Below are 25,597 nucleotides of genomic sequence, written 5' to 3'. Positions count from 1 at the left end.
GGGATATACTAAGGTCATCATAGAGTCTGACAGCATGGTGGGGTTGGAGACAATATTTGATACAAAATGCGTACATGAGAATCGATGTTTCAATCATTGCAAAGTGCATCATTGTAGAGTGCCCTCTATGTATCGCCTTTGTTTATTGCACTAGCGAAGCAAATACTGTGACAGATGCATTATCAAAACCTTTTTTTAGCATTGGTAGGTCTGAATCCTGGGAATTCAATGCCCCATGACTTTATTCTCTCACACAAGGTAAACAATCTGGCCATTATTTAATGAATAAAGTTTTTTGATTTTGATATAGCTTACCACTCATTCCAGGTGGTATTTAATGATTAAAATTGTTATGATAAAAAAAAGAGGGTCCTGATTTGGAGAAAATAACCCACAAATCCACAATTCCTGGAGTGGAGCAAAGATCGGATCTGAAAATGTAACCTCGCCGTACGCATTCGTGTGCTCGAACCGTAAAGCACCAGAACCGCGTATAGGAAGGAGGCGGAAATTCAGCACGAAAACCACGCAAAAAATAAATAAATAGAAAAGGGGGCAGAAATTCACACATAACTCGCAACAGGCCGCTCCCGTCTTCTTCTTCTGCCATAAACCCTAAACCGCCAGCGCCACTTTCCCCACCCAGCTCGCCATGGAAGCGGACGAGGCCCCTCACCCGCCGCCGCCGTGGAAGCAGAACAAGTCGGCCGTGGCCGTCGAGGCCTCGTCAGGCCCGCTCGCCTCCGCCGCCGCGCGCCTCTCAGCCCGCTCCCGCGCGATCCCTCCGGCCCGCGACTTCCATTTCTACAACAACTTCCCCTCCTTCAAGTCCCCCGTCGCCGCCGCCGCCGCCAGGGCCGAGTCCTCCCTGGGCGGCCTCGGCGCTTCCACGCTCCTTCCCAAGCAGCAGCAGCAGCAGCCGCCTTTCCCCACGGAGGACCTCGACGACGCCTACGACTGGCTCGTCGCCCGCAATGACGACCTGCTCGAGATGTTTGCCGCCTCCGCGGACGAGTTCAAGGCGCTGCGGGAGAAGGAGGAGGCCCAGGGACGGAAGGTCGCGGCAGAAGAGATGGCGGGGGACGGGTTCCAGGTTGTCTACGGCAAGAAGAAGAAGAAGATGGGTATGGGAGAGGAAGGAGTTGGCAGAAGTGAGGCCTTTGGATCTTCTGGTTCGGTGAGGATGGCCACCATGGATAGGGCTGCAGCATCAGGGCCAAAGCCGAAGGTGCCCTTCCACATCCCCACCATCCCACGCCCGCAGGACGTGCACCGCATTGTGGTGGACAACACGAGCAAGCCATTCGACCATGCCTTCCTTGAGCGCAGTGATGATGGTGCCCGTGCCATACACCCACTGGTTAGTGCTTCCGCACATGTTTGTTCTAATCTCACATCACACCTTCCCCTCAACAATTCAAGATTAATCTGTTCAGAAATTTATGATAAAATCATCCATGTAAGGTGCCAAACGAGCCATTATTGTTTAGTGAATCATGCAGTAGAGAATTTATTTATTGCATTTGCAAGATTATCAAGTGTTGCACGTGGACGGTGATTAGTTTTCTCAACATTTGGGAGTATAAAACCTTAAATTAGCTGGTACATGACTATTGAAATGTGTTAGGTAGTGGAGACTAGATGCCATACGAGATTGTGTGAATAAAATTAGGGAAAGAAAATGACATGAGTATGGAGGAATGAAGAGTCAGCAGTGTAATTTTTCTAATATCAGTGTTTCTGCCAGAGAAATTGGAGAGAAGTGCTGTTTTCTTTATTCTGCATGTATTTATCAAATGTGAGCAGAGTGGTGTGACACCGCTGTCTCATTGCAGGAAAAACTCCCCATGGAGCAACTATTTGACAGGCGTGTTCCTGAAAGTGAGCCATTAAAGCCACCTGCTTTAGATGACACCCCTTTTACATTTGTTGAAGACCGGAAAACCTTGGAAGTGTTGGTGACAAAGCTGAAGAGTGCAACTGAGTTTGCTGTAAGTAACAGTACTTGTAGTATCTATCGGTTTTCTTGCTTCCACTTTATAGAAATGCAGTATTGTTCTTGCAACTAGCTGTCTCGTTGACCATATGAAGTGTAACTTGCAGTATACTTTTGATTTTGCGCATTGTATTTTACTATAAAATATTCAGAAGTCTAATTACGTTGCTATTAGTACCAGAGTCACAATTCTCATTGCAGTGCTAGATCTATGTGGGAAGTTGGGCCTTTCCTGCCTGCTAGAGTTGTTAAAGCATGGACGTTGACGATTAAATACTCATATTCATATGACATGCTCTAAATATTAAATAGTCATATTCGCATGCCGTGCTTTAGGTTTCATTACTTACCGTCATCTTTCTTGCCTTGTTTCACTCCACCTTTGCTGCCAATAGTTGTTTCTGCCTCCCTACAATTTTCTCCATTGTCAGTGTAGTACGCATCCAACAACGCAAATTCACAACTTCTGCTGCAGGTTACACAAAAATGTAGCATGCTCTGCAGTCTTCTTTTGCCTCCTAACTACTGTCTACTGCTAACAATTGTCACTGTACAATTGATTTTTTTTTGTGTCAGGGTACTCTAATTACTAACTTAATCAATTTCCATTTATTTTTCTGTTTTCAGGTTGATTTGGAACACAACCACTATAGGTCTTTTCAGGGTCTCACCTGCCTGATGCAGATTTCAACTAGAACTGAGGACTTTATTGTAGATACTCTTAAGCTCCGCAATTGTCTTGGTGAGAACTTGAGAGAAGTTTTTCAAGATCCAACTAAGAAGAAGGTACACCTTGCTCTTTTGTATATATGTGTTCTTGCTATTGTTCAAAGTCCAGTTTCTCATCGCTCTCATGGGAAAATAGGTAATGCATGGGGCAGGTCGTGATATAATATGGCTTCAAAGAGACTTTGGAATATACGTGTGCAACCTTTTCGACACAGGGCAGGTATGATTCAGCATAGATAAACAGCAGCATGGCCCTAGCATCCAGTTCAGTTATTTTTTTCTTTTATGATTAAATTATTTGGTTAAAATGGCCATTTTGGTTTTCTATAAATTAAAGCTTGACCTTCTCATCAAAATGCAAATAGGCTTCAAGAATCTTACAAATGGACCGCAACAGCCTGGAGCATCTTCTGCAATATTTCTGTGGAGTGACAGCAAACAAAGAGTACATACTACTTCTCATTCTAGAGTACATTTTTCTTATACTTGCCATGTCACAAATTGTATTCTGAAGAGCATGACTAAGACATGCATCTCTTGCAGATATCAGAGTGCAGATTGGAGGCTGAGGCCACTTCCTGATGAAATGACCAAGTACAGTGCTTTGAATTCCTCTTGGATTAGCTTTGGATTGCCGCATTTTGTTCTTCCATTTCTTATTTACTCTGCCCTCACTAAATATATCCATCAAGTGTGTCTGATTGTGACTATGCGTTTCAGGTATGCTAGAGAAGATACACACTATCTGCTCTACATATATGACTTGATGCGATTGCGATTGGTGAATGAGTCTTCAGGCGATGATCTTCTTTTGGAGGTAATGTTTTTTGTTTGTTTTGCTCACTGGTCTTTCCTCGTTTGCTTGTTTGATGGTGAAGTTTCTTTTACATGCATTGTTTGGTATTCTCTGCCTCTGCCAGCAATAGCTTTTGTGGTAGACAACTTCTATGCAGCATCTGATGCGATTGATTGTGGGCTTGAATTTCAGAATGTGTGCCTTAGAACTGATGTAAACTTGTGTGTTGAGGAACACAAGCACATTCTTTTGCTACCACTTTTGTTACTTTTGGATTGACTTAGTGACTTCAGTACCTGAACTTGTGTGGACCGTAGAGCATACAAGCAAGTAATCAGATGTCTGCCATTACTGCAGGTTTGCAAGCGCAGCAATGAAATTTGCTTGCAACTATATGAGAAGGAGCTGCTGACTGATTCATCATACCTTTATATACATGGGTTTGTATTTCTCTTGGTTTACCATGTTTTTGTTCTAGAAACCATTCAAGCAGTGTAATGCCATTTTTTATGTAATTGCAGGTTGAAAGAAAATGACTTGAGTGCAAGGCAGCTGGCAGTTCTTGCTGCAAGTACTTTTCCTGTTTGAAGTGTTTGTGATTCTTGATACTGGCATCTTGATCCTTGAGAAGTTTTCTCCACTTGGACACATACATTGCGTTTTATTGAAAATGAACACAGTTCTTCCAGACCCCATAGTTCAGTCCTTGTGGATGCTTTCTTATTTATACTACACTGTTGTAAGTTGTGCCTGGTTTCTTTAACTCCAGATGATCTACCTTAATGAAAAGACATTTTAATTTTATTTATGACATTGATCTGTTTTGTGTTTTATGCCTCTGCTTGCCCAATGTGCTAGACTGCTATTTGTGACTACCTAATACTCAGTTATAAGTTGAAATGAAATCATTTCTACCATTCCTTATGTAGTTGTTTCCCATCACAGGGTCTATATAAATGGAGAGATGGCGTCGCTCGTGCTGAGGATGAGAGCACTGGTTATATATTACCCAATAAGACTCTACTTGAAATAGGCATTGCTCTTTCCTAATCTATGTACATTGCTTACATGCGTGAGTTAGCCTGGCTAATTTATCCTTCGAATTTGGACTACAGCCAAACAGATGCCTGTGACCACTGGGAGGTTAAAAAGAACAGTGAAGTCAAAAAATAAATTTCTTGAGCACTATCTCGGACATGTCATTACTATCATAAGGAATGCCGTCGCAAATGCCAATGCTTTTGAAAGTATAGCTGAGCAACTGAAGAAAGGAAGGCTGGAAGAGGTAGTTCTGGTGATCTATGTGAAACTTATCTATTATCATTCCTTTACTGTTGCAATCTGTAGGAACTAACTTCTCAGAGATTTACTAAGGAATCTGGGCTGCTTTTCATACTAATGCATCATTTTGTGCAGTTAATGGCGGCAGAAGCGAAGGACGGCAGTGAAGACACTGAAATGATTCCTGCCGTCGATGCTGATAGTAATGAAAGTAATCTTCAGCTGATTGCTGAACCTGATGTAGCTCCCACAGTGATTACAAATGTCCATACTGCTTCTTTCTGTACTGGGAATGTTACGAGCGGAGCTTCTTTAGGTAATTTGCAACTAGATAACATCACACCTGAAACCAAGAGCTTTGGGGCGTTGCCAGGCGCTACTGGGCAAGCAGATACAGTGATACCGAGCAATGGTGGTGGTCAGCAGCAAGTAAGAAAATCATTTGCCTTTGTTTGCTATATTTCTTCTGCTGTATCAGTATCTAAACAGCTCCATTGTTCAGGTAATAAAGGCAACAGTTCAAGTATCAAAGAGACCTACGGCTTTTGGTGCTCTGTTAGGAAAACCCTCTACCGCAAGAAGGCCAAATCTATTTCCAGGATTTTCAAGTGAGCAGGTATTGGATGTTTCTGCTGTGTCCTTTTTTCTCTTTCCTCCACTGTAGAATTAACACGTGATGGAGATCTTGAATTAATTTACTAATTGTATTTGAACTGTGGGTGTACCCCAACCCCTTACCTACGCGGGATACCTGTGGTACCGTTGGAAAATAAGTGCATGTAAATAAATTAGTTATGACTTTTGTTCCAAAGAGATAAACCAAGAGCTCCCACTTTACTCAAGTAATTAAGGGGCAAGATATGGAATAGTCTCCTCTTTTTGCGAATTTCCTTTGCAGTCTCTGTTCTCTCTATATAGCCACATGGGGTAAATGTCCATGTCTCAGTATAGATGCTACTTGAAATTTGTACCAAAGTTCTCACTGTGGAAAGGTTGGTGACTTGTCTTCATTATGGGACTTTATAAGCTCACTAATCTGCAATATATGATGTTATCTTTGTTCTGTTTCTTGGGTGCAGCAGAAAGCACTTTCCCACATTAGCTTTCCCTAGTAATGCTTGACTTTGTTTGGCTTGTGTTACAAATGCAGAGTAAAAGCAAGGTGGAGAAGATCAAGTCTTCCGTGGTACTGCCTTTCCATCATTTCTCAGGTGGTGCAAATCCTCCAGCAACTAGCCTTCCAGTAGCAAAATCGGCGGAACCTGAAGCGGAAATCATGTGCGAGGATCCTGCGTCTCGGATGGAGGAAGTGATTCAGCTGGACACTGGAACAGATGACCCAGAAAACGGCAACGCAGATGGACAGAGCGAGTGCAAACCTGGAGACACCAATGTGTCTAGCTCCCCTCCTGAGCTTTCCTCTGGCATCGAGCAGCGCTTCAGATCCCTCAACGAGAGCAGAGACCTTCAACAGAAGCACCAAGCACCGGAAGAACCAGAATTTAATGATCAGCTGAAGGCCTTCGATTACGCTGAAGCTAGAAAGAATACTTCATTTGGAGAGGTTAGATCTGAGAGAAGAAAGGACAATGTAGTGGCCAGGGCTATCAATGTGGATTCTGGAGATAAACGGAAAAGTTTGAAACAAACCCCCGGTGCCGGTGGTGGGGAAGAGGATGAGGGGAATTTCCAGAATCCACGAAGGCGACAGGCTTTCCCACCTTCTGGCAACAGGAGTGCTACGTACCATTAGTTAGTTGAGAGATGTACTATCCGACCGAGGCATTGTATGTAACCTAAAGAGTACAGGGGGAAGTGGAACAACGCGCATGATTTGGCATTCGTCGGCAAGTCATTGGAAATGCTCTTCTGTGTGATATTGTGGAGGCCTGTTTGATGACTAACACAAAATTGATCGCCTCCAACCTTCTTCTGGTTGTTTGACTGACTCAAAAAAAAAAATCTCATTGAAAAGGAAAACTACTATGACAAGCCGAGCAGGGATTTATCCCTGGCCTGAGCCGAGCAATCCCATAGCCGCCGAATATGGCCTTGAAGACAAGGAAGCCAATGCTGACCGAAACAAAGCCGAAGGGGGTGGTGGGGCTGCACCTGCCGTTGGTGGGTGGCACCGCCTCCGGACCTACGAGCAACGGTTTTGGCAAAAGGGCGGAGCTTTAAGGCATACAGAGTAGGGTTGGCAACAAAGCAAGGACCACCACGAGGGGAGGCGACGGCGACCGGCAACACCGACAAGCTAGGACCGGAGGGCGCAGATCCAAGCTGTCGTGGCCGGAGCCGTTGGGTCAACAGCAAACCAAGCAAGCTGGAAGGAACACAGCCATTGGTTGCCACAGCCGGAGCCGCTCGACAGAGAACACCGACAAGCCGAGGACACCGGAGAACGCAGGTCCGAGGCTGCCGGGGCCGGAGCAACGCCAACAAACACCCCTCGCGAGGTGCACCGCGCCAGCCGCTACCACTGAAGCCTCACCACCGCCGCACGAGTGCCGTCACCATGATTCGAGGGGGAGGAGGGGCCGAAGGAGAGGGAGTCAACGCGAGGCAGGCCGAGGCAGGCTGCGTGACCTCGCAAAACAGGCGCAAATCCCGTACCCAAACGCGGCTGGCAGCAGCTAGTCCTGGCCATGGGCAGCCCGGCCCGAACGGCTCGGCCCGAAAAAGCCCGACCCGGCCCGGCCCGACGCCGCTCCCGGGCCGGGCTCGGGCCTAGATTTTGAGCCCGAAGACTGGGCCGGGCCGGGCCCGGGCCCATCGTTTTCGCGTTTTCCTGAAGGACGGGCCGGGCCGGCCCGAAGCCCGACGGGCTTTTACGTGTTCGGGCCGGGCTCGGGCCCAGAAAACAGGCCCGACGGCCGGGCCGGGCCGGGCTTGGGTTTTTTGCGTCGGGCTTGGCTAGGCCCGGCCCGAGGTATGGCCAGGTATAGCAGCAGCACCAGCGGCAGACTGGGCCGCGCCGCCGGGGGAGGGGATGGCTGCGCCGTCGACCGCCCGGCAGGAGACGGGGAGCAGCTGGGAGGAGCGGGGGCGCCCGCGACGGCCCAGAGGGGAGCACGAGGACGGGGAAGGGGCAGCACGCCCAGAGCCGTGCGGGGGGCAGGCCGACGAGGGACGCCGGATCCGTCCGCCTAGCACGCCTAGGGCACCGGCAGCCCCGTCAGGCCGGCAGGAGGCGGCCGTCGCAGGGCGGGGTGGCGTGGGGTGGTGTTGGAGCGCAAGGGGGGGTCAGATCCGCCCCGCTGCCACCTTCCTAGGATCCGGCGCGGCTTCGCCGGCCGGCCCTCCGACGGCGGCGACGCGGGGGAGGGCGGCGGGGGCGCCTGCTAGCGGCGGCGGCTAGGGTCCCCCTCAGGTCGCCAGAGGAGGGCGACGCGCGCGGGGGGGGGGGGGGTAGTTGAACTAGTTTCTCCAAAAAATATGCTTTATGTCACCACTTCTTCTTAGCTTCCCCCTGAGATGATGTGCATCCCTTTCCTCTCCTCACCCTTCCAAACATGGCTCCAATGAGCTCTGGTCGGCCAGCCGATGCTGCAAGGGCCCAGAAGCAGCGATGCCTTGAGGCGAGGATGGCCACGAGCGGCTTCTCAGCGGGGCGAGGGGCTGTCTGGGGCTTTGTCGACGCCGTGAGCGGCTACCCCCAGGCTACAACCAACAAGTTTACGAGCACATGTGCTGGAGCGGCACACTAAGGCTAGTCATAGTGGGTAGTAACTTAGACTAGTAACATGCATATGTTGTTAGGCTATGTTACTACTATCATAGTGGGTACTCCCTCCGTCTAGGTGTGTAAGTCATCTTACGTTATGCACCGCGATCAAGGCAGAGAGGAAAACGAGAAAACTTAATGTCTTTTTGCTAATTAATAGCATTGCATGCAATGAACTAACCACTGCATGTCATGTTTGGTAGTCTCAAGTCATTGAAAGCATGCACAACCCACATCTCTTATTGGTTGATATGTCACAAAACAAGAAACGAGGAGGGACTTAATGTACCGTGTCTAAGTGTTTTGGAATTATTTGGTTTTCGTAAGGTGACTTACACACCTAGACGGAGGGAGTAGTAATATAAGTGTAGTGTCATGCAAGCCTTCATTTATTGTGCTGTAGACTCATTTTACATTGGGGTGCGTTATGTTACGGTAACATATTATGTTACCACAAGCACCTCTCTCCTCATTAACTTCATGCCAAATAAGCATATATATCTTGGGATGCGTTATGTTACTACCTAAGTTACTCCCACTATGGCCAGCCTAATGATGGTTGCAAGTGCATACTATGTTTTAGTTGTATTTTTTTAAATTAGAATCAATTCTACAAGGAGCATAAAAGAAATAAGTTTTGTCTCTTGTAGTGATTTACAGCAACTAATTGTAGAAAGCAAAATGAGGGTAGAAATAAATATTGATTTTAAGTGAAGTGCAGACTTAAATTAACAACAAACAGAAATGAAATAAAAGCAGTAGCAAGTCAAACTAGCAGACGAGTAAGGCGTTCTCAGGAGTCGGGAATTCTTATTGGTATGTGTCTATCACGACTTACTTACGGGATAGTACTAACTGGATACTTGAGTCCCTCTTAACGTATATCAGAGGAGTAAGGTGTTCTCAGGGAGTCTGGAATTCTCATTGGCTATAGGATAGTATACTTGATCCACTAACGTTTGTGAATGGTGTGCAGATGCATCTGATCTCCGATGGGTTTCTGGTGTGTGAATGCATTCGATCTCCGATCTGATTCCCCAGGGCGAAAGTAGTGAAGGCGGCGACACCTGGTACGACCGCTATTACGCGTTGGCCGTTTTGCGCTCTGGAATACTGCACAAGCTCCAATTTCTTCTAATGCTTTATTATTTTTATGGCAGGTGATAATCATGTTAATTGACGTGATTCTACCATAAATTCTTGGAGTTTCTTCCGTAATATCTCATTTGTCCAAAAGGCTTATCCTAGAGAAAGTCGACAAAAAAACAGTGCACGAACGCAGTAAAAACCCACAAAACCTACCGTGTAGACACAAAATAACCACAAAAAATATCATACATTTTGGACTCATCAACTAGTGTGAGAAGCATGGGGGACGAGATGCGAGTGGTACTGTCGGAGTCGTGAGCGGCCACCTCCTATGCTGCAATCAGCGAAAGCAGGAGCTAGTACCAGTTGATGCGACAAGCCGAAGGAGGCGGGGCTGCAAGCGGGCGCGGGGCCATGATTGTGGCTGTGAGACCCAGCCAGGGCGCGTCGTTTCCACCTTGCTGCAAAGGTCACGTACGGTGCTGCGGCTAGCACCCATCGGTGCTGGAGACGATGGTCACGGGTGTTACAACTGGTTACTGCCAGTGCTGGAGGCGACGCGTCATCCCACATTGGGTGCTGCAACTGGCACCGACAAATGCTGGAGTCGATGGACACCAGTGCTGGAACCGACAACTGTGGGTGCTGAAGACGTCGACATCCAGTGCTGGTATGCTGCAACCGACACCAGAGACGACAGACACCGGTGCTCAAAACGACAACCACGGGATGTTGGAGACGATGGCACCAGATGCCGGGATGCTGCAACCGGCGACCGGCGATGCTGGAGACGACGAGCTTTGGCGAGCACGACCACTGCTGAAGCTGAAGGCGACCGAGGGGGGGGGGAGCAGTGCTACCTTGTGTTGTCGGCGACTGGCTTGAGCGGTGGCAATGCCATCAGCGTAGGCGCACCAGAGAAGAACATGCTGGGGTTGGGGGACCCCATATTCCGTGCAAGTCTTGCAAGTCCAATCCAACGACATAGGAGGCAGTAATGCTACACGTAAAACAATTTATAGGTTTTACATATTGGGTTAATTTGATTGGTCAATTGGTGAGGGAGGCGGCCCACCCACCTGAAAATCAGGGGGGGGAGGGGTAAAGTTTGTGATTGGTTGTTAGATGTAAAGAGCCCGTAAAATCTTGTAATTGTTTGTATGTCTAGCATTTTTGCATAGGAGGTGACCCAAAAATTGCTATAGAGTATAGACATAAGGATAGTTACGGGAATTCTACGGAATCCCCTCGTGACACCTGTGCTAGCCTATCTATCTCGATTATTATAGACAAAAAAAGAAGGAAATTGTCTCATTCGCTTGCTGTCATCCCCATCGTTTCCTCTCTCTCTCTCTGTCCTCTCAACGCCCATTGCAATTTGTTGGTCAGCGCCCATCATCTCCCACCGGTCGCAGCATCTCTCTTGTGCCCCATTGGATGGTCAGGCATGCAGCAGGGAAGCCGCTTCTCCTGGTCGGATTTGCAGAGCCTGGCGCGCCGGAAGCCGGCGGCCTCCGCGGCAGCGGCGGATGGCCGACGCCTTGCTAAGGCGCTCTCCGTTCCCCACCTCACGGCCATTGGTACATTCGTCTCCTTGACCTTTTAGCCAACCATATTCTCCGCAACAGAAAACATTGCCGTTTTTGTCCATCAGCTGTGACAGTAAAACGACTTCTCCTTCCCCCCTCTTAGGATCGCTTTTGGTACATCAATAGTCAGCTTGTTTTCTCTCTGTAATTCTTTCTTTGCAATTGGTGCCTTGTGTTGTGGTCATCTGTTGCATTGGTAGCAATAACTAGTCCAGTTATCTACAGTAGCGGGGATATTTACTTGGGATAACATTCTGCTGCCATACTCAAGAAAAGATGGTTTGTTTGAACCGACTATCACATCTAGAAAGAAAGGAAAATATAGTGGTCTTGTAAAACGACCGCAATGCCGATCCGAGTTTTCAGATCCAACTGTGGCATAGGCTACTAGTTTCAGAGTTTTGTCGTTTTGAGGGGTTTCTGTGCCTCCATCGAGGCTTTACTTTCAGAGTTTTAGATGCAGGCAGTTCAACATATGATACTTAGCTCACTATGTTATATCAACTGTCACTAGGTGTTGGCTCGACGATCGGCGCCGGCATATATGTCCTGGTAGGAACCGTGGCTCGTGAGCATGCAGGACCAGCCTTGACACTTTCCTTTCTAATTGCTGGCATTGCTGCTGCTCTTTCTGCCTTGTGTTATGCCGAGCTTTCTTGCCGCTTCCCTTCAGCAGGAAGTGCTTATCACTATTCCTACATTTGCATTGGAGAGAGGTACTAGCAATGTGCAATCCCATCAGTCTCTTGCTTTCTCCTTATCTACATATTTGGCCGTCGTAATTTACATTCTTTTCTCTTCTGTACTGCTTCTTGACAAATTACTATCAGTGTCGCTTGGCTGATTGGTTGGGCTTTGATTCTCGAGTACACGATCGGTGGATCATCAGTGGCACGTGGCATCTCACCAAACTTGGTAATATGCCCTACTAACCTCTCTTCCGATACGTGCGCTATAATCAGATACCGTTTTTTGTTTCTCAGGCTCTGTTTTTTGGTGGCCAAGACAAGTTGCCCTTCTTCTTAGCACAAGTACATGTTAAATGGCTTGACACCCCAGTTGATCCTTGTGCTGCCATTCTTGTCCTCATAGTCACCGCATTACTTTGTCTGGGAATTAAGGAGGTAAATGTCTTATTCCATAACTGCACTTAGTTTGGAGCGCATGAAACTGGCTACTATCGACTTATTAAAGTACGAATGATGTCTTAGTTAGAGCTCACTTGTGGAAGGCGTCATCACCATTGCAAATGTCGCAATTATGCTGTTTGTCATTTGTGCCGGTGGATGGTTAGGATTCCAGAATGGCTGGCCTGGTTATGATGTTCTGAAAGGGTAAACTTAAGGTTTATAAATCACCTATCGGAATGCATAGAATCCCATGTGGGCATGGCTCTAATATTTGCTTGTTGGTACGCAGTTACTTCCCGAATGGTGCAAGTGGAGTTTTTTCTGGATCAGCAACCCTCTTCTTTGCTTACATTGGTTTTGATGCAGTTGCCAGTACAGCTGAAGAGGTTGGCCTTTGTTCTGTCACCATTGAAGAAGTAGTCGTGTTCCTTTGTGGTGTAAATTCTCTCTTGCAGTCTTTGTACTTTAGTGAACACTACTTTTAATGTGCAGTAACATGATTATACTTTATTTGTCAAAGTACTTTCTAGGTGAAGAATCCTCAACTTGATCTTCCATGGGGAATGTGTTTGACCCTGTCATTGTGCTGCTTCCTCTATATGATGGTTTCTGCTGTTATTGTCGGTCTGGTGCCATATAATGCAATGGATCCTGACACCCCTATTTCATCTGCATTTGCTCAATATGGAATGCAATGGGCAGCGTAAGTGCCAGGAGCCCTTTGAGCCACATGACATGGCTGTTAAGACGTTTATAATCATACATTGTATTTATTTCAGTTCTGAGCATTACTCCATCGTACATATCTCTGTGAAAATGCAGGTATGTCATTTCCAGTGGGGTTGTTCTTGCTCTCATAGCATCACTGATTGGCGCTATTCTCCCTCAGGTACATAAGAACTGAGAAATTAGAGCATCAGTATATGCCATCGCCGTTTCAGTCACCTTCTCCCGGCACATGATATGTAGGTTGACTAGGAAATGAAACAAGTGAAACTTCTTACTGTCAGGGTCTTGCAATGAAGTCATAAATAGTTCTATTTAGGTTAGACTATTATTGTATTTTTACTGAGAAACAAAAGATTTTGCAAATTCAGCAGGAACCAAAACTGATTAGTCTATTCTATTTCTTGTCTTTGGTCAGCCAAGAATTGTCATGGCTATGGCAAGAGATGGACTGCTTCCCCCAATATTCTCAGCTGTTGGTCAACGGACTCAAGTCCCAACATTGAGCACAATTCTGACTGGGATATGTGCTACTATCCTTGCTTTTTTCATGGATGTGTCACAATTGGCAGGGATGGTAATATGTTACTGGCCATGTAAAATGGTAGCATTGCCAAGTGGAGAGCTACTCCAGGTAATAACTATTTTTTGATCTGTTTATTCAGGTAAGCGTGGGCACACTATTGGCATTTACAATGGTTGCGATTTCTCTTTTAATAGTAAGATATGCTCCTCCAAATGATATGCCAATGGGAGGCGTTGATCCATCCTCACCTGAATCACTAGCTTTACATACTGGGCATTCAGAGGCAGATGAGGGAATTTCGGAGGGTCCTTTTGGCAATGGTAATGAAAATAATTATCATTTCTGTACATGTTTCAAAACACTATCACCTGTTGATTTGATTCAAATTAGCAGCAGCGAGAAGGTGAAACCCAAAAATTGGCGTTTAGATGACTGCTTCACCCAACTGAATGTTCTACATGTCTAATTTAGGTTCAGTTTGTGGTTGCCGAACACCTGAACTGTACCGTGCTGAAGTTATAACTTTTATAATCTACTATATAAAAATAGTCATTTAAGCAGGGAAATTTCGTTAGCCAAATGGTAAATAGAGAAAAGCTAGCTAGGAAATTGGGATTATCACAATCTACTGCAATGCCAAACACAGCCTTAGCCATCATGCATTCTATCTGCTTTTCTCAGCTTGCATCCACTACTGAAATTAGCTGCGAGCTAAAACTGACTCCCCTTCAGTACTGTTTACTTTTACGTTATAATCCTCATGCATAAATTTCCTTGCAAGATATGTTACCTGCCAAGCATACATAGTTCATCACTTTCAAGCTACATCATGTTACACCCCCTATCTTCCCTTTCATGATTACTAATAGGATATGTACCTGTATTCTTTTAATATATGTTCTCTTCCTTTATGCAATCAGTTGATGAAGCACCTACTGCTAGTGAGATCGCCAATATGGTAAGGCGACAAAAAGCTAAAGGATATATAGTGATGGTTTGCTTTGGGGTCATCACCTTTGTGCTAGCGGTTTCTTTCTCCTCTTTGCCATTGTAAGTAATAATTCAGTCATTTGCCTGCCTAGTTAACCCCAAGTATTTTATGTGTGCAATGCAAAAAAAGTTAGTCACTGCTGGCATGCTGGGACACAAAACTCCAAACTCTTATTGCAACGTTGTTTACCGGACTAGTCAGTAATGTGAAACATAATTTCACCATTGATACCAAAATAATATCAGCCTATTCAGAAGCAACATATAAATAATCCTAATCCATTTCTACTTTCTATAGTTCCATACGATGCACAACATGTGCCTTACGTAGCTTGCTCTTGCTCGGTGCTACCATTGTACTTTCATGCATCGGACAAGACAAGTCGTCTTCACGACAAACTGAAGGTGCATAAACCTATGAACGTGGATATTATTTTTGTGCCACATTTACTCGAATTTGGACAACCTGATTCTACAATTTAAAGAAAGCTCAGATTGTCTTGTTGTGTCTTAGGTTTCATGTGCCCGTTTGTACCTGTACTTCCAATATGCTGCATCCTCATCAACGTGTACCTTCTAATGAACCTCGGGTAAGTAACTTAGCTTGTACGGAGTATACACCATTGATGTACTAGTTTTCTTGATGAAACCAGGGGTGTTGCATTCTTACCTCTTCGTTGTTGTTGCTGTTGTTGTACATTTTCACCTGGAAATAGGTACCTTTGGGGTTTGCTATTGCAAATTGAATTTCCTAACCTGGCTGTCGTGAGTAGTGATAGCAGCAACTTCTGAAGATAATCCGTGTCTCACTCTTCGATTCATCGACTGCAGGAGTCACACGTGGATCCGTGTTTCTATATGGCTTGCGGCTGGTGCACTAATATATCTCTTCTATGGTCGAAATCACAGTTCCCTGACAGGAACGGCCTACGAGCGCGTGTCACCTGCATGAGACAGCATGGGGGTATTCTTCTAATTTTTCATCTGCATATATGTTGGCGAACTCGTGAAGGCGGAGACCTTGGTGAATTTCCTTCACATTGACAAGGTTAGCACTTCCATGGTCGATCTGTCAACGGCTGAAGCCTTCAAAGCAGCATGGCGAAATGGCCATCACACATGGTTGGGGGGTTCCTGACCAGTTTTGGACAAGAAACTGAAGAACCCCCGAGTTTTGAATTCTGCAGAGGTTTTAAACTTGAAAGCAGAAACATGTATACCAATAGCAGCACTACATAGGATTACAATCAATCACTTTTTCGGCAATTTAACCAACCCCAGGAGGCTCTGTTCGAAAGAAAAGTTTTTTTGAGGAAAAATCGGAGGACTGCAATCCAGGGGAAAGCAAGTCATACCCTCGTTCTTTGGTTTATAGGCTTGTATGGAAAATAATCTCATACTATATGATTTTTTATTACAAATATTTGAAAAACCAAATATAAACTCTAATCTCGTTCAAAATTAACAATTTACTCTGAAGTTGTGTATACCTTGACCACCGCCCCCCTCCTGGCCCAGCCCCATTCACCACCACAAGGTAGCGACGAACCTTTCCTGCAACCCCAACCCGACAATTTCCACCAATATGTGGCGGCCAAAACACATGTCTCCATCAATGAAACACCTCCCAAACAGCCCACCATTGATGACGAATGCCCTACCCAATATGTTGTTCGGGCTGTCCTTTACGTCAGCAACGCCATGGGATGGAGTACATAACATAAAACTAACAATATTGGGGGGAGGGGGGAGGTAAGAGCTCCAAAAAAACGACCTATTTTTGAAAATTCGTCGATAACCACCACAAGTTTGGATTTCGTTTCAAAAAATACTGATGAGTGTTTGGTTAAAATTTAATCTAGTTTATGATAAGGAGGGCCCATCAATGGATGGTACATCAGCATGAGACAAACGACACGGCCGTTAACAACGGCTGGTCGCGTGGCCCGACCTGGTCAAAAGGGCCCTCTGTCTCTCTCTCCCAGTTCCTCTCACTCACTCGGTCACTCTCTCTTTCTCCTTGCTCAGCTCCATGCCGCTAACCGCCCCACTGCTCGTTAGTTTCAGAACCACCTTCACCGGTAGTACCACTGCTTTCACCATTGTCAAGTGATTAACTGTGATAGATCCGCCTCGTATAGGCTGTGGACATATCATTGATATACTTATGTGAAATTGATCTATAAGATGGAGGAACCCATTACCGCAACTTCTACGTGGGCACAACATGTCTTCATCTCCGTTGCGAGCAACCGCAAAATCCATAAACTCATTCACACCATGGTTGTATGCCGGGGCCATCTTCGGTTCACCATTAATCCATTTTTTTATCCATTTCATGAAAAATATAAAAAAATAATACGAATTTGCATCACCTAATCCAGGAAATCCAAACACTTTTGCTATGATGTCTTTTCGTAAATAGATTGCACCTGAAATCACCCATGTTTCACTCTGCCACAGGTGCGTGTCACTTCTCCTTGCAGCAGAGGTGCGTCGCCTCGCCGTACCTCCCAAGCCGCGTTCACCTCGCCGTGTTGCCCTCTCGTCTCGCAGGGACGTGGTAGTAGAGGAGAGCTCTAAGTCAACGCTCCATGGCCTTTGGACTCGGATCCGATTACGTCGAATCTTGACCGGATCTTTCCGGGTCCATATTTGTTGGGGAACGTAGTAATTTAAAAAATTTTCCTACGCACACGCAAGATCATGGTGATGCATAGCAACGAGAGGGAAGAGTGTTGTCCACGTACCCTCGTAGACCGAAAGCGGAAGCGTTGACACAACGCAGTTGATGTAGTCGTACGTCTTCACGATTCGATCGATCAAGTACCGAACGCACGGCACCTCCGGGTTCAGCACACGTTCAGCTCGATGACGTCCCTCGAACTCCGATCCAGCCGAGTGTTGAGGGAGAGTTTCGTCAGCACGACGACGTGGTGACAATGATGATGTTCTACCGACGCAGGGCTTCGCCTAAGCACCGCTACGATATTATCGAGGTGTAATATGGTGGAGGGGGGCACCGCACACGGCTAAGAGATCAATGATCAATTGTGTGTCTAGAGGTGCCCCCTGCCCCCGTATATAAAGGAGCAAGGGGGGGGGGGGTTCGGCCGGCCAAAGGGGAGAGGCGCGCCAGGAGGAGTCCTACTCCTACCGGGAGTAGGACTCCCCCCTTTTCCATGTTGGACTAGGAGAGAGAGGGGGAAGAGGTGGAGGGGAGGAAGGAAAGGGGGGCGCCGCCCCCCTCTCCTTGTCCTATTCGGACTGGGGGGGAGGGGCATGCGGCCCTGCCCTGGCCTCCTCTCCTCTCTTCCACCTAGGCCCACTAAGGCCCATTAAGTTACCGGGGGGTTCCGGTAACCTCCCGGTACTCCGGAAAAATCCCGATTTCACCCGGAACACTTCCGATATCCAAACATAGGCTTCCAATATATCAATCTTTATGTCTCGACCATTTCGAGACTCCTCGTTATGTCCGTGATCACATCCGGGACTCCGAACAACCTTCGGTACATCAAAACATATAAACTCATAATATAACTGTCATCGTAACGTTAAGCGTGCGGACCCTACGGGTTCGAGAACTATGTAGACATGACCGAGACACCTCTCCGGTCAATAACCAATAGCGGAACCTGGATGCTCATATTGGCTCCCACATATTCTACGAAGATCTTTATCGGTCAGACCGCATAACAACATACGTTGTTCCCTTTGTCATCGGTATGTTACTTGCCCGAGATTCGATCGTCGGTATCTCGATACCTAGTTCAATCTCGTTACCGGCAAGTCTCTTTACTCGTTCCGTAATACATCATCCCGCAACTAACTCATTAGTTACAATGCTTGCAAGGCTTATAGTGATGTGTATTACTGAGTGGGCCCAGAGATACCTCTCCGACAATCGGAGTGACAAATCCTAATCTCGAAATACGCCAACCCAACAAGTACCTTTGGAGACACCTGTAGAGCACCTTTATAATCACCCAGTTACGTTGTGACGTTTGGTAGCACACAAAGTGTTCCTCCGGTAAACGGGAGTTGCATAATCTCATAGTCATAGGAACATGTATAAGTCATGAAGAAAGCAATAGCAACATACTAAACGATCGAGTGCTAAGCTAACGGAATGGGTCAAGTCAATCACATCATTCTCCTAATGATGTGATCCCGTTAATCAAATGACAACTCATGTCTATGGCTAGGAAACATAACCATCTTTGATCAACGAGCTAGTCAAGTAGAGGCATACTAGTGACACTCTGTTTGTCTATGTATTCACACAAGTATTATGTTTCCGGTTAATACAATTCTAGCATGAATAATAAACATTTATCATGATATAAGGAAATAAATAATAACTTTATTATTGCCTCTAGGGCATATTTCCTTCAGTCTCCCACTTGCACTAGAGTCAATAATCTAGATTACACAGTAATGATTCTTACACCCATGGAGTCTTGGTGCTGATCATGTTTTGCTCGTGGAAGAGGCTTAGTCAACGGGTCTGCAACATTCAGATCCGTATGTATCTTGCAAATTTCTATGTCTCCCACCTGGACTAAATCCCGGATGGAATTGAAGCGTCTTTTGATGTGCTTGGTTCTTTTGTGAAATCTGGATTCCTTTGCTAAGGCAATTGCACCAGTATTGTCACAAAAGATTTTCATTGGACCCGATGCACTAGGTATGACACCTAGATCGGATATGAACTCCTTCATCCAGACTCCTTCATTTGCTGCTTCCGAAGCAGCTATGTACTCCGCTTCACACGTAGATCCCGCCACGACACTTTGCTTAGAACTGCACCAACTGACAGCTCCACCGTTCAATGTAAACACGTATCCGGTTTGCGATTTAGAATCGTCCGGATCAGTGTCAAAGCTTGCATCAACGTAACCATTTACGATGAGCTCTTTGTCACCTCCATAAACGAGAAACATATCCTTAGTCCTTTTCAGGTATTTCAGGATGTTCTTGACCGCTGTCCAGTGATCCACTCCTGGATTACTTTGGTACCTCCCTGCTAAACTTATAGCAAGGCACACATCAGGTCTGGTACACAGCATTGCATACATGATAGAGCCTATGGCTGAAGCATAGGGAACATCTTTCATCTTCTCTCTATCTTCTGCAGTGGTCGGGCATTGAGTCTTACTCAATCTCACACCTTGTAATACAGGCAAGAACCCTTTCTTTGCTTGATCCATTTTGAACTTCTTCAAAACTTTGTCAAGGTATGTGCTTTGTGAAAGTCCAATTAAGCGTCTTGATCTATCTCTATAGATCTTGATGCCCAATATATATGCAGCTTCACCGAGGTCTTTCATTGAAAAACTCTTATTCAAGTATCCCTTTATGCTATCCAGAAATTCTATATCATTTCCAATTAGCAATATGTCATCCACATATAATATCAGAAATGCTACTGAGCTCCCACTCACTTTCTTGTAAATACAGGCTTCTCCAAAAGTCTGTATAAAACCAAATGCTTTGATCACACTATCAAAGCGTTTATTCCAACTCCGAGAGGCTTGCACCAGTCCATAAATGGATCGCTGGAGCTTGCACACTTTGTTAGCTCCCTTTGGATCGACAAAACCTTCCGGTTGCATCATATACAACTCTTCTTCCAGAAATCCATTCAGGAATGCAGTTTTGACATCCATTTGCCAAATTTCATAATCATAAAATGCGGCAATTGCTAACATGATTCGGACAGACTTGAGCATCGCTACGGGTGAGAAGGTCTCATCGTAGTCAATCCCTTGAACTTGTCGAAAACCTTTCGCAACAAGTCGAGCTTTATAGACAGTAACATTACCGTCAGCGTCAGTCTTCTTCTTGAAGATCCATTTATTTTCAATGGCTTGCCGATCATCGGGCAAGTCAACCAAAGTCCATACTTTGTTCTCATACATGGATCCCATCTCGGATTTCATGGCCTCAAGCCATTTTGCGGAATCTGGGCTCACCATCGCTTCTTCATAGTTCGTAGGTTCGTCATGGTCTAGTAACATAACCTCCAGAACAGGATTACCGTACCACTCTGGTGCGGATCTTAATCTGGTTGACCTACGAGGTTCAGTAATAACTTGATCTGAAGTTTCATGATCATTATCATTAACTTCCTCACTAATTGGTGTAGGTGTCGCAGAAACTGGTTTCTGTGATGATCTACTTTCCAATAAGGGAGCAGGTACAGTTACCTCATCAAGTTCTACTTTCCTCCCACTCACTTCTTTCGAGAGAAACTCCTTCTCCAGAAAGGATCCATTCTTAGCAACGAATGTCTTGCCTTCGGATCTGTGATAGAAGGTGTACCCAACAGTCTCCTTTGGGTATCCTATGAAGACACATTTCTCCGATTTAGGTTCGAGCTTATCAGGTTGAAGTTTCTTCACATAAGCATCGCAACCCCAAACTTTAAGAAACGACAACTTTGGTTTCTTGCCAAACCATAGTTCATAAGGCGTCGTCTCAACGGATTTCGATGGTGCCCTATTTAGAGTGAATGCAGCCGTCTCTAAAGCATAACCCCAAAACGATAGCGGTAAATCAGTAAGAGACATCATAGATCGCACCATATCTAGTAAAGTACGATTACGACGTTCGGACACACCATTACGTTGTGGTGTTCCGGGTGGCGTGAGTTGCGAAACTATTCCGCATTGTTTCAAATGTAGGCCAAACTCGTAACTCAAATATTCTCCTCCACGATCTGATCGTAGAAACTTTATTTTCTTGTTACGATGATTTTCAACTTCGCTCTGAAATTCTTTGAACTTTTCAAATGTTTCAGACTTATGTTTCATTAAGTAGATATACCCATATCTGCTCAAATCATCTGTGAAGGTGAGAAAATAACGATATCCGCCACGAGCCTCAATATTCATCGGACCACATACATCTGTATGTATGATTTCCAACAAATTAGTTGCTCTCTCCATAGTTCCGGAGAACGGTGTTTTAGTCATCTTGCCCATGAGACACGGTTCGCAAGTACCAAGTGATTCATAATCAAGTGATTCCAAAAGTCCATCATTATGGAGTTTCTTCATGCGCTTTACACCGATATGACCTAAACGGCAGTGCCACAAATAAGTTGCACTATCATTATCAACTCTGCATCTTTTGGCTTCGACATTATGAATATGTGTGTCACTACTACCGAGATTCATTAAAAATAGACCACTCTTCAAGGGTGCATGACCATAAAAGATATTACTCATATAAATAGAACAACCATTATTCTCTGATTTAAATGAATAACCGTCTCGCATCAAACAAGATCCAGATATAATGTTCATGCTCAACGCTGGCACCAAATAACAATTATTTAGGTCTAATACTAATCCCGAAGGTAGATGTAGAGGTAGCGTGCCGACGGCGATCACATCGACTTTGGAACCGTTTCCCACGCGCATCGTCACCTCGTCCTTGGCCAGTGTTCGCTTAATCCGTAGTCCCTGTTTCGAGTTGCAAATATTAGCAACAGAACCAGTATCAAATACCCAGGTGCTACTGCGAGCTCTGGTAAGGTACACATCAATAACATGTATATCACATATACCTTTGTTCACCTTGCCATCCTTCTTATCCGCCAAATACTTGGGGCAGTTCCGCTTCCAGTGACCAGTCTGCTTGCAGTAGAAGCACTCAGTCTCAGGCTTAGGTCCAGATTTGGGTTTCTTCTCCTGAACAGCAACTTGCTTGCTGTTCTTCTTGAAGTTCCCCTTCTTCTTCCCTTTGCCCTTTTTCTTGAAACTAGTGGTCTTATTGACCATCAACACTTGATGCTCCTTTTTGATTTCTACCTCCGCTGCCTTTAGCATTGCGAAGAGCTCGGGAATTGTCTTATTCATCCCTTGCATGTTATAGTTCATCACGAAGCTCTTGTAGCTTGGTGGCAGTGATTGAAGAATTCTGTCAATGACGCTATCATCCGGAAGATTAACTCCCAGTTGAATCAAGTGATTGTTATACCCAGACATTTTGAGTATATGCTCACTGACAGAACTATTCTCTTCCATCTTGCAGCTGTAGAACTTATTGGAGACTTCATATCTCTCAATCCGGGCATTTGCTTGAAATATTAACTTCAACTCCTGGAACATCTCATATGCTCCATGACGTTCAAAACGTCGTTGAAGACCCGGTTCTAAGCCGTAAAGCATGGCACACTGAACTATCGAGTAGTCATCAGCTTTGCTCTGCCAGACGTTCATAACCTCTGGTGTTGCTCTTGCAGCAGGCCTGGCACCCAGCGGTGCTTCCAGGACGTAATTCTTCTGTGCAGCAATGAGGATAATCCTCAAGTTACGGACCCAGTCCGTGTAATTGCTACCATCATCTTTCAACTTTGCTTTCTCAAGGAACGCATTAAAATTCAACGGAACAACAGCACGGGCCATCTATCTACAATTAACATAGACAAGCAAGATACTATCAGGTACTAAGTTCATGATAAATTTAAGTTCTATTAATCATATTACTTAAGAACTCCCACTTAGATAGACATCCCTCTAATCATCTAAGTGATTACGTGATCCAAATCAACTAAACCATAACCGATCATCACGTGAAATGGAGTAGTTTTCAATGGTGAACATCACTATGTTGATCATATCTACTATATGATTCACGCTCGACCTTTCGGTCTCAGTGTTCCGAGGCCATATCTGCATATGCTAGGCTCGTCAAGTTTAACCTGAGTATTCTGCGTGTGCAAAACTGGCTTGCACCCGTTGTAGATGGACGTAGAGCTTATCACACCCGATCATCACGTGGTGTCTGGGCACGACGAACTTTGGCAACGGTGCATACTCAGGGAGAACACTTTTATCTTGAAATTTAGTGAGAGATCATCTTATAATGCTACCGTCAATCAAAGCAAGATAAGATGCATAAAAGATAAACATCACATGCAATCAATATAAGTGATATGATATGGCCATCATCATCTTGTGCTTGTGATCTCCATCTCCGAAGCACCGTCATGATCACCATCGTCACCGGCGCGACACCTTGATCTCCATCGTAGCATCGTTGTCGTCTCGCCAACTATTGCTTCTACGACTATCGCTACCGCTTAGTGATAAAGTAAAACAATTACATGGCGATTGCATTGCATACAATAAAGCGACAACCATATGGCTCCTGCCAGTTGCCGATAACTCGGTTACAAAACATGATCATCTCATACAATAAAATTCAGCATCATGTCTTGACCATATCACATCACAACATGCCCTGCAAAAACAAGTTAGACGTCCTCTACTTTGTTGTTGCAAGTTTTACGTGGCTGCTACGGGCTTAGCAAGAACCGTTCTTACCTACGCATCAAAACCACAACGATAGTTTGTCAAGTTGGTGCTGTTTTAACCTTCGCAAGGACCGGGCGTAGCCACACTCGGTTCAACTAAAGTGAGAGAGACAGACACCCGCCAGTCACCTTTAAGCAACGAGTGCTCGCAACGGTGAAACCAGTCTCGCGTAAGCGTACGCGTAATGTCGGTCCGGGCCGCTTCATCTCACAATACCGCTGAACCAAAATATGACATGCTGGTAAGCAGTATGACTTATATCGCCCACAACTCACTTGTGTTCTACTCGTGCATATAACATCAACGCATAAAACCAGGCTCGGATGCCACTGTTGGGGAACGTAGTAATTTCAAAAAAATTCCTACGCACACGCAAGATCATGGTGATGCATAGCAACGAGAGGGGAGAGTGTTGTCCACGTACCCTCGTAGACCGAAAGCGGAAGCGTTAACACAACGCGGTTGATGTAGTCGTACGTCTTCACGATCCGACCGATCAAGTACCGAACGCACGGCACCTCCGAGTTCAGCACACGTTCAGCTCGATGACGTCCCTCGAACTCCGATCCAGCCGAGTGTTGAGGGAGAGTTTCGTCAGCACGACGGCGTGGTGACAATGATGATGTTCTACCGACGCAGGGCTTCGCCTAAGCACCGCTACGATATTATCGAGGTGTAATATGGTGGAGGGGGGCACCGCACACGGCTAAGAGATCAATGATCAATTGTGTGTCTAGAGGTGCCCCCTGCCCCCGTATATAAAGGAGCAAGGGGGGTTCGGCCGGCCAAAGGGGAGAGGCGCGCCAGGAGGAGTCCTACTCCTACCGGGAGTAGGACTCCCCCCTTTTCCATGTTGGACTAGGAGAGAGAGGGGGAAGAGGTGGAGGGGAGGAAGGAAAGGGGGGCGCCGCCCCCCTCTCCTTGTCCTATTCGGACTGGGGGGGGGAGGGGCGTGCGGCCCTGCCCTGGCCTCCTCTCCTCTCTTCCACCTAGGCCCACTAAGGCCCATTAAGTTACCGGGGGGTTCCGGTAACCTCCCGGTACTCCGGAAAAATCCCGATTTCACCCGGAACACTTCCGATATCCAAACATAGGCTTCCAATATATCAATCTTTATGTCTCGACCATTTCGAGACTCCTCGTTATGTCCGTGATCACATCCGGGACTCCGAACAACCTTCGGTACATCAAAACATATAAACTCATAATATAACTGTCATCGTAACGTTAAGCGTGCGGACCCTACGGGTTCGAGAACTATGTAGACATGACCGAGACACCTCTCCGGTCAATAACCAATAGCGGAACCTGGATGCTCATATTGGCTCCCACATATTCTACGAAGATCTTTATCGGTCAGACCGCATAACAACATACGTTGTTCCCTTTGTCATCGGTATGTTACTTGCCCGAGATTCGATCGTCGGTATCTCGATACCTAGTTCAATCTCGTTACCGGCAAGTCTCTTTACTCGTTCCGTAATACATCATCCCGCAACTAACTCATTAGTTACAATGCTTGCAAGGCTTATAGTGATGTGTATTACTGAGTGGGCCCAGAGATACCTCTCCGACAATCGGAGTGACAAATCCTAATCTCGAAATACGCCAACCCAACAAGTACCTTTGGAGACACCTGTAGAGCACCTTTATAATCACCCAGTTACGTTGTGACGTTTGGTAGCACAC

At 45.8% G+C, this 25,597-nt stretch overlaps 2 protein-coding genes and 1 long non-coding RNA gene across 3 annotated transcripts; 2 read left to right on the top strand and 1 right to left on the bottom strand.

The window, feature by feature from the left end:
- Positions 1-588: 588 nt before the first annotated feature.
- On the top strand, positions 589-6,681 carry LOC123180915 (protein RRP6-like 2). The gene is made up of 14 exons (XM_044593096.1): positions 589-1,360; positions 1,836-1,991; positions 2,624-2,782; positions 2,862-2,945; positions 3,091-3,170; positions 3,269-3,319; positions 3,446-3,542; positions 3,879-3,961; positions 4,043-4,088; positions 4,467-4,554; positions 4,637-4,806; positions 4,938-5,231; positions 5,305-5,418; positions 5,953-6,681. Exons 1-14 carry the CDS (start codon positions 653-655, stop codon positions 6,553-6,555), a joined length of 2,733 nt encoding a protein of 910 aa, XP_044449031.1. The 5' UTR covers positions 589-652; the 3' UTR covers positions 6,556-6,681.
- Positions 5,618-6,424, bottom strand: LOC123180916 (uncharacterized). Its single transcript, XR_006491398.1, has 2 exons — positions 6,182-6,424; positions 5,618-6,091 (listed from the first exon to the last, which is right to left on the bottom strand). It is a non-coding gene; the product is annotated as an uncharacterized lncRNA (long non-coding RNA).
- A 3,796-nt stretch (positions 6,682-10,477) lies between the features above and the next one.
- LOC123180914 (cationic amino acid transporter 2, vacuolar) lies at positions 10,478-16,011 on the top strand. Its single transcript, XM_044593095.1, has 14 exons — positions 10,478-11,198; positions 11,722-11,923; positions 12,038-12,122; positions 12,191-12,331; positions 12,423-12,541; positions 12,627-12,723; positions 12,868-13,040; positions 13,160-13,226; positions 13,482-13,640; positions 13,729-13,909; positions 14,510-14,639; positions 14,878-14,984; positions 15,094-15,169; positions 15,411-16,011. Exons 1-14 carry the CDS (start codon positions 11,066-11,068, stop codon positions 15,529-15,531), a joined length of 1,791 nt encoding a protein of 596 aa, XP_044449030.1. The 5' UTR covers positions 10,478-11,065; the 3' UTR covers positions 15,532-16,011.
- Positions 16,012-25,597: the final 9,586 nt, after the last annotated feature.

The sequence above is a fragment of the Triticum aestivum genome, chromosome 1D (genome assembly GCF_018294505.1).
Source record: "Triticum aestivum cultivar Chinese Spring chromosome 1D, IWGSC CS RefSeq v2.1, whole genome shotgun sequence".
NCBI classification, from domain to species: Eukaryota; Viridiplantae; Streptophyta; class Magnoliopsida; order Poales; family Poaceae; genus Triticum; species Triticum aestivum.
Note: the sequence above shows the minus strand (reverse complement) of the source record. Positions and strands in the feature narration are given on the sequence as shown.